Raw genomic sequence first — 9,342 nt, 5'->3', positions numbered from 1 at the left:
GAAACAGTTCCACCACTTGAAGTAAGATATTTGTAGCTTTTGAGCGGGCTCCTTGCCGAACTAAGGAAGCTGTAATCTCAGTTGATTAAAGGGGCGCTGTCATGAACAGACTCCAAAATGTCAAATGCAAAAAGACATAATTGCAGCAATGGAAAACTAGAAGTAATCGTTTAGTTTGGTAAAAGACTACAATACTAGTATACTGAAGCCTTTTGGTGTCATGACTCACGCATGCACAAGGATTTTGATCTCAAATTTGGAAGTCGGTCTCCCTTCACTGACTATTTATAAAATCTTCAACTTGGTTTTCTTGGGGCATTTTGTGTATGAGCGAAGGAACTCATTCAATGTTAACACCGTTTTGACCAAAAATTAAAAACTACTAAATCGTTAGGATTGTGCCCTTTAAGATTTATGTTGGTCGATTATGATTCTGGACTGTGGTCTAAAGTATAAAGGCATAAACTTAAGCAAAATTGTATTTTTTCTTCTTCTTCACCTAAATTAAGGACAAAGGAGTCAATATCATTGCAGTTGGAATTGGAAAAGGTATTAAAAGGGAAGAACTGGAAAAAATTGCTGGCGAACGCGGTTCAGTGGTGCAAGTTGCGGATTTTAGTGCCCTTGAGGGAAAACTGAACGAGATATTGGCTGAAGTTTGTGGTAAGCACACCTTGATTTGTTTCATTTATTGACTGATTGTTGATTGGTCAATGTTTCGAGTGACTTGACTGAGGTTGGTTGCAAATTGGTTATTTGACTGATCCATTTAAAGGTTTCGTTATCGATTGGTTTATTTTATTTTTCAGTCATCCATGACATATTGACAAAATTGATTGATTCATTGATTGATTGGACAATTTGTTTTTGTTTTGTTTTTTGTTTTGTTTTTTTTATTGAAATTTCACACAATACTTACAAAAACTAATACAGGTACTCTAATTACAAAACATTACAGTTTCTTACTCTAAATTACAATACTAATACAAAATACTTACACAATACTTACAGAATACAGCTACACTACTACAAGGATATATATTATATGTACAGAAAGGGGCAAAAAAAAAAAAAAAAAGAAAAACTGCATTAAAATTATTTTGCGTTGACGACTTGAGTAGTTTTAGTCCACGAAATTTTTCCATTTTTTAGAAAAGGAACTAACTTTGTTTGATTGTATTGCTATATATATCTCTAGGTAGATTTTTTCCTTTACCAGGGCAAGGAAATCCGCGAATTGATATCTTGCTTCGTTTATCGCACATTTGTAAAGGAACTGCTTACCAATGAGAATGAGATGGTTGAGGGTTAAACACGATGAGAAGTTGTGTAATACACCGTACATAATTTCATTTTTTGTCAAAGTAGGCTTTTTCTTACAGCATTGATAATACCAGTTTATAAATTCCGATCAAAAGGAGCTGGCTAGGGGGCAGTAAACAAAAAGGTGCAGAATAGTCTGATCAGTATTGATACAAAAAGGACAGTTGGGCGAATTGATCTTTTTCATTTTATGCAACAGGCTATTGGTGCACAGTATTTTGTGAATGATTTTATATTGGAAAATCGCAAGTTTTATTTCTTTCGTAACGCGAAATGGTAGAGAGTAGATAATGCGTCGTTTGTTTAAGTCGTAACCGTACTCTATTAGCCTTTTGTCAGCTGTGGGGGGCGGAAGCTTTTCGTGACTGATTAGCGAACTGTAAATCACTTTACACGTCAGCTTGTTAATGATAAGCTGAGATTCTTGGGTCGGTTTCCTGGGGTTCAAAAACTTTTAAAAGATCTTTCCACTGACGGGGTATTGGATTAACTGATTAATTAATTGATTTGATTGAATGATTATTTGAACAAATGATTGGCCGGTTGCTTTATTAACCGATCGATACGTTAATTGACTGTATGTTTGTTCGTTTTGTTGTTCGTTCGTTCATTCGTTCCATGAAATGGCTAATTGCTTGAATATTTTCTTGTTTGATTGATTTCTTGTATGCTTACCAGATTTTCCGTTTTGATTTCTATCTTTACTTTCGTTACACCTTTTAGTTATCAACGGTGGGTACACATCTTGGTCAGCCTGGTCAGAATGCAGTGTAACTTGTGGCGCAGGAATCAGGACACGCTCGAGAAACTGCACAAACCCGGAGCCAAGTGGAGGCGGGAAAAATTGCGATGACATAGGACCGGCTGATGAACAAGAAGATTGCAACCTACCGGAATGCGAGCAATGTAGGTTTTACTTCTACTTCTTTTTAAGAGGGTCTGAATGGGGTACCTCGATAACACTAAACACTTAATTTTTTGGCTCTGTGACATGAAACAGTTAAATTTTATGCATTTTAACACTAACAGTAAAACATTCACTGTTACAGTAAATTTTATGTAGAAAGAAACAAAAGCGGCCCCCAAAAGGCTAATATTATTTTTTTAGCATATCAAGAAGTTTTCGGCCATTTTCCGACGATTCCCGATCATTTCGAAAGATTACTGAAGACTACTGAAGATTCCCGAAGACTTCCGTAGATTTCCAACGATGACTACCGAAGATTTCCAGAGTCTACTGAAGATTTCCAAGGAGAACACACAGCACAGACTCAAAGTTCATAAGTGATTTTATAACTGATTTTCGAAGAGCAGATAAGAATTTACAATGCTAAAAGACTATGGGGTTTTCATGAAAAACCCTCGGAACACTTAACAGTATTTTCTCCGGAAAAAGTAAACATTAAAAAATTGGCCAGTTTAACAGCAAACACTAAAAGTTATGGGCTCGTAACACTAAACACTAAACCCCATTCAGCCCCTCTTTTAAGTGTCATCGTCGTTAAATAAAGTTTGATTGGTTTATTTACTTCTCCATTACCATACGAAAAAACTAACAAAGAATATAGAAAGTATTTTAAGTTTTCTCTTCGCATTTTTTGAATAAAAGTTTCAAAGCGACCTATAGTTTGGCTCAAGCTTCGAAGATTGTGATATACTGACAATGAATCCGTCAGGAAAACGAGTAATATTAACTTAAATTGGGAAAATCAAGTAAAAGAATAATTTCAACCCTATTGCGTTATTTTATCATCATCATCATCATCATCATCATCATCATCATCATCATCATCATAACCTTTATTTACACACGATAGCGTTTAAAGCACAATGCTTGTGGGGTCGATCCTGTATTATACTTAATATTACAAAATACTAATAAATACTACCCCTTTTAAAAGCCAAAGATGTATGTAATAATCCGTGACAACACCAACAACAGTTTCTTATCAGAGCCTAAGAAAATAAATTTCAAAGTTCACAAAAACCATGTAAACTATAGGTTAAATTCCACGTGTAGCTATCGTCTTTTAAGCGATTCAGTGGAATTCAGTGGAACTTCGAAATTTGTTTTCGATGTTTGGTGCTGTTCGAAATAATTTCTTTTGATAAAATATATGAAACAATAACACAGAAGTTTGCAATAAGATGTAAATAATTTTGCTACGTACGTACTCGAAGTACTGGCGGATTCCGTCTTAATCTTCAAAGTTTTTTACTAGTAATAATTCTCTTAATTTAGAAGTTCGTTTTGAAAATTTAATAGAACATCAAGAAGATTATTGGAATTTTATTTGTTTTCCTTAAAACGTTTTTCATAAAATATTATTCAGTCAGTGACAGAAGCTACTCATAAAAATTTCCGAGTTCTTCCTAAGGAGTCGAACCTACAACCTTCCGCGCACCTTTCGCCACCATATCTTTCGCATCGCCTTTCTCCAAGCTTAAAACATACCATCCTTTATCATTTACGATATATGTAGGCCGCTATATTTTGAAGCCAAGAGTGGTTAGAATTTTGTCATTTAAGCATATTCCCCAGCATTGCATTGCGTATTCCTACTGCGCATAATTTTACGCGTGATTAGCGCACGCACATCAAAAAATTGCGGCCTTTTTCTTTTTGGATGCACCTCGCCAGAGAGGTAAATCGTCATTTTATCGAAAACAAGTACGATGGCCTATCTTGTTTCTGTTTTTTTATTTAATTGAGTAATAATTTTCTTACTGTAAAATAAATACGGACTTATTCTCAGTGTAGAAAAGGAGACAGTCACCAGAAACGTGAATTTAGCAAGCAATCGTGACTATAATCATGGTGATATTATAAGGATTTATTGGGTATAAACAAAGTGCTGTTGCTCCTAAACAAGCATTGGTACCCCCAATATTTATTTCAAAATTTACGCTCCTATAAGATAAACAATCAATAGGCAGAGTTTGACGAAAATCTCAGTGAAAGTTCTGTTTCAGTGAAATGACCTTGACAAAAGTTTACTTTCTCGCATTGCAGCTGTTGATGGAGGGTACACCCGATGGACTACCTGGACGGAGTGCAGTGCAACGTGCGGTAAAGGAACGCGGATACGCTTTCGAACCTGTACCAACCCACCACCAAATGCCGGTGGAAAAACATGTGATCACATAGGTGAACCTAAAAAAACAGTGGAATGCAATTTGAAGAAATGCACAAAAGGTAAGCTAAACAAACGCCAGTTACTTAAAATCACTTGTGTTTATAATAAGTTCAATAAAGAAGACTTCAAGAGAAGGAAAATGATGATGATGATGATGGTTATGATAATAAAGATGGTGATGATGAGGAGGAGGAGGAGGAGGAGGAGGAACAGGAGGAGGAGGAGGAGGAGGAGGAGGAGGGTGAGGAGTGAGGAGGAGGAGGAGGAGGAGGAGGAGGAGGAGGAGGAAGAGGAGGAGGAGGAGGAGGAGGAGGAGAAGTGAGGAGGAGGAGGAGGAGGAGGAGGAGGAGGAGGAGGAGAAGAAGTGAGGAGGAGGAGGAGGAGGAGGAGGAGGAGGAGGAGGAGGAGGAGGAGGAGGAGGAGGAGGAGAAGTGAGGAGGAGGAGGAGGAGGAGGAGGAGGAAGAGGAGGAGAAGTGAGGAGGAGGAGGAGGAGGAGGAGGAAGAGGAGGAGAAGTGAGGAGGAGGAGGAGGAGGAGGAGGAGGAGGAGGAGGAGGAGGAGGAGGAGGAGGAGGAGGAGGAGGAGAGAGGAGGAGAAGTGAGGAGGAGGAGGAGGAAGAGGAGGAGGAGGAGGAGAATTACGATGGCGACAACATGATGACGTCGATGCCGGCCATGACCACAGAAATGATGGTACGGTAATAATAGCCATGATGATGGTAATCATAAAAATGATGATATTCTCCAGATTAATTTTATCACCTTCATAGTGTTTATAAGTATAGCTGATGTTCGTCATTTTCTCTTTGTGTTAATACCTCCAATCTTTTTTCGTTCTTTGTTATAGAGCCAGCCCCATGCGACCAGGGACTCGATCTGGGCATTTTAATCGACCGTTCACTAAGCATCCGGAGCAGAAACCTCGAACGCCTGCTAAAAAGCTTCATGCCCAGGTTTTTTAAGAAATTCCAGATTTCTAAAAAGAAAACCAATATTGGTATCCTAAAGTACGACAAGTCTGCAGAGCTTATCGCCCCGTTTAATGGGCCAAACTCCCGATCCCTGAAGAAGGCGAGTGCCTTCGTGAAAGATCTCCACCCAGGAGTTTACCTGCAGACGCGTACAGACAAAGGACTGATAGCCGCATACAAGCAACTCTTTACTAAGAATTCGGGCGACAGGAAAAAGAAACAAAACGTGCTCTTGACTTTTACGGACGGGAGAGCTTGGCCACAAAGACGCATAAAACCTTTCTCGGAGACTGTCCCTCCGCTTATGGTGGGTAATAAAATTTTCAATTCAATTATTTCCCCTTTATTTCCATTTTTCATTGTGCCACCTTCTCCCTCATCGTTAAAGTTATCATTCCTATTCTTAATTTAATAACGTTAGAAAAAGTGTTTAGAGATTTTGATATCGACACAGCGTGTTTTTTGTTTTTTGTTCGTATTTTACGATTTGTTTCTTTTATTTCTAGGAAAAGAAAAAATGCCACATGGTTGCTGTTGGGTACGGTGTGCCGCAGAAGCTGAACGTGAGTCAGCTTCAGGAGATCGGCGGTGATAATGTGATCCCGGTTACGAATCCAAGACGCATAAAGAGAATGGTCAAGAAAATCAAAAAAGCAGTCTGCCGTAAGTTACATCAATACATCCCAATCGTAATGTTTAATAGCTTCAAGCGATACAAAGAAACGTTGACATGTTCATTGAGAAGCACAATCAAGCAATGTTGAAGTAACACCAGTTAGGAACCACGGTACACGAAAACGGGCTGAGTAGCGCTCCGGCTGAAGGCTGACTTTGGTTAACCGAACTGAATTTCTTAGTTAGCTTGAACAATTAGGCGGTACCGACTTCTAGAGCTTTAAACGGAGAGTGATGTGTACTAAGCTTAAGGTCCTTGAATACTAAGTAAGAGACAGAAGTCAAAATAGTCAATGTTCGACGCTTACTATATCAATACAGCATTGCAACGCATAAAGGGACCAAAATAATTGTCAATAAGTAACTATTACCAGCTGTATTACACTTTGTTTTTACTTCAACCCAGTGAATAGGTGCACTTCAAGAATTGCTTGAGTGGTCCTTGAGTGGCTCGCTATACAGCCGGCCTTTGCGAGAAATATATTGATGGAAGATCTTATTGGAAAAGTTTAACTACATCCAGAAGCTTTTCTTTCGCAATTACTACTCCATAGTTTCGGTTGTCCTTCCAGGGTAGGGAGCAGTCTAATACCTTATTGATAAACGTTATTTTTGTTGTTTTTGTTCTGTTTATCTTGTTACAGAGGTGGATGGCGGTTACTCCAAATGGAGCATGTGGTCAATGTGCAGTGCCACGTGTGGCGTGGGAGTAAAAGTTCGAAGCAGAGTCTGCAATTCACCCCCGCCACGAAAGGGAGGAAAAGGTTGTTCTAGACTGGGAGACAACCACGAAACAGCGGAATGCAATGAAGGCGACTGCCCAACAGGTATTCTTAAATCTATCCCAGTTAACAGAAATAATACCTAATGTACATATGTACATTTTCTGTTGTCAGTTTGTATTTTTATCGTTTGTTTTTCTCAAATTCGTCTTTAATTGATCATTTTCATCATGGCTTGTTTGACGATAAATGTACGAATGTTCGACCGTCTAGCCATTTCTTCCCGGAATTGGAAATTGTATCAAAACAGTCCCCAGTAAGGCGCGTTGACACGAGAGAAGACTGAATAGGACGTAACGCACTGACAGTCGCAACCGAAAAAAACACTTCACTAAAAAAAACATCAATCACACAAAAAAGGGGCAACCTAAAGTTCTTTAGCGATTTAAATGTGCCGGCCTTGAAGGAGTTATTTAGTTATTTAGAATTTAATGTGAGTACGTTCTTTGAGATAGTAGAAAGTCCTCTTCCCGTTTTTCTGTGCAATCAAACAATTGGTTTGATAAGAAAACACGAAACAATTATGCAAGTTTAATGGTTGATATTAGGGGCCCTATGCGCCAATTTGGCACCAGGGGACAAGTGAAGTGAAGAATGGTTGATATTAGTTTCTTTCATATAACATGATATCCGTTTGGGTGGTGCTTAAAGTCATCTTGTGATCCTAAGCAAAGCGTTCCTTCTAATTATAATTTGATTCCAGTTTTCTCATACATACGGCAGAAATTTCCCGGGTAAATTGATGTTGTTAGGTGTGTGAGTGTGTGTTTAATATAAAGGAATTTTCCGTAAGCTGACACTCGTGGGACCAGATCTTGACTCTTATAAGAGGTGTCCGCTTATGGGAGGTTCAAAATGGAGTGTTTGTATGTGGCTGAGACCATGAAAAAGTGTCCGCTTAGGGGACCTGTTCGTTGACACAGGTTTAACTGTTTTTCCTTCCAGGACCATCGCCATGCGAAAACCAGAAACTAGATGTCTGCCTGATCGTGGATTCATCTTTAAGCGTTGGCGTCAGGAATTTTGTCCGTGTAAAGATGTTCCTTATCCAATTCATCCACCAGTTCGAGCCCGACACACACTTCAGCATCATTACCTTTTCTAAGAATCCCATTGTGCGATGCAAATTCGACGACCCCAAGTGTCAGTCTACAGATGCCACTCATGATCTGGTTCAAGAGATACCTGACAAAGTTTCTTGGGGAACGTACACCGACAAGGCTTTGGTCGCTGCTAATGATATTGTTTACACACCGGAGAATGGCGACAGAGCCGATGCAGCCAACGTGGTCGTGGTCATTACAGACGGAAAGACGATGAAGGGCTCGCAGCCATTTAACGTCACCGTTCCTCCATTACGGGTACGTTTTCTAGTTGAAAAGAAAAATACAAATAAAGGGTGATTCCAATTGAATACGGAATCGGATGGGCCAGGTGGCTCACTCGTACTGGCAGTTAACTACAGGGCGCTTACTATTCGAACAAAGATCCCGGTCGGGAAATTTCGGTAAAAAAGCAGATGAAACATTAATTTTCCTAGAATCAGTTGAAAATTGTAGACTGCATTTTGAGGTAGTCCTTTTGTCCCGGTTGGACTGTTTGAACCGTCTGTAAATTCTGTACCATTTGTTAATTTCTACCGTATCTAGTCTCCTATCAAGGCAAAACAATAACCAGTAACCGAATTATGCATATATAGTAAGCGCCATCTTGCTGATTTTGGAAAAAATGCTTAGCATTATTCAATGGTCATTACAACCGGCATTTTCTGGCAAATGGTAAGCACTTCCGATTTCCAGCGTGAAGCGAGTAAGCACAAGCTGCTCAGGTTGCTCTTAGGTCACCCAGAATCCATTCATAGTACTGGGTGGAGAGATAGAGGAGGCACTGTGAGAGCAAAGTTTCTTCTCCAAAAGCACTACCCAGTGACCCCACCAGAGCTTTAATTCGGATCCCACTAGGAAAAAAACCAATGTCCTAAACAATTGGGCAACACTCGTGTGTCGATCAGCTGATTTCCCTTTCGTAAACGGTCGATCCCATAATTGGTTATCAAGCTCTTCGGGATGGATGATGCTAATTCTATCCATTTTAGGCTAGATCGAGATTGTGCTATGATTATTAGATGAAATAAGACCTTGATACGGCGACTATAAGACCAAAGTTAGATTCACGTTTAGGTTAGGGATATGGGGTACCTTCAGTTTTTATAGGTGTGACAGTTATATTTGTGACATTTTTTCAATAATTATTTGTCATTGATAAAAAGTCTGTGTCCGAGCCAAGAGGCCCGTACAGCCGGAGCTTATCCCGGTTTCTGTAGCATTAAGCGACTATGAGTATTGCTACTCCCCCCTGGATGGGATGCTAGTCCATTGCAGGGTTACCCCCCCCCCCCCCCCCAGCAAGTAAATAAGCTGGTACCTATTTATACACCTGGGTGGAGAGAGGCACT

The 9,342-nt window shown here is 39.6% G+C and overlaps 1 protein-coding gene across 1 annotated transcript in view; it reads left to right on the top strand.

The window, feature by feature from the left end:
* The window catches only part of LOC144658675 (uncharacterized), a 131,867-nt gene that overhangs the window by 120,738 nt on the left and 1,787 nt on the right, over positions 1 to 9,342 (top strand). The window contains exons 5-12 of the mRNA XM_078519138.1: positions 1 to 21; positions 510 to 663; positions 2,047 to 2,229; positions 4,337 to 4,519; positions 5,307 to 5,737; positions 5,937 to 6,093; positions 6,750 to 6,932; positions 7,833 to 8,248. The exon at positions 1 to 21 is cut by the window's left edge and continues 395 nt beyond it. Of these exons, the coding sequence (XP_078375264.1) occupies positions 1 to 21; positions 510 to 663; positions 2,047 to 2,229; positions 4,337 to 4,519; positions 5,307 to 5,737; positions 5,937 to 6,093; positions 6,750 to 6,932; positions 7,833 to 8,248 (1,728 nt within the window). The remainder of the gene's footprint in view (positions 22 to 509; positions 664 to 2,046; positions 2,230 to 4,336; positions 4,520 to 5,306; positions 5,738 to 5,936; positions 6,094 to 6,749; positions 6,933 to 7,832; positions 8,249 to 9,342) is intronic.

The sequence above is a fragment of the Oculina patagonica genome, chromosome 6, assembly GCF_052425735.1.
Source record: "Oculina patagonica isolate OP01 chromosome 6, crgOcupat, whole genome shotgun sequence".
NCBI lineage: Eukaryota > Metazoa > Cnidaria > Anthozoa > Scleractinia > Oculinidae > Oculina > Oculina patagonica.
Note: the sequence above shows the minus strand (reverse complement) of the source record. Positions and strands in the feature narration are given on the sequence as shown.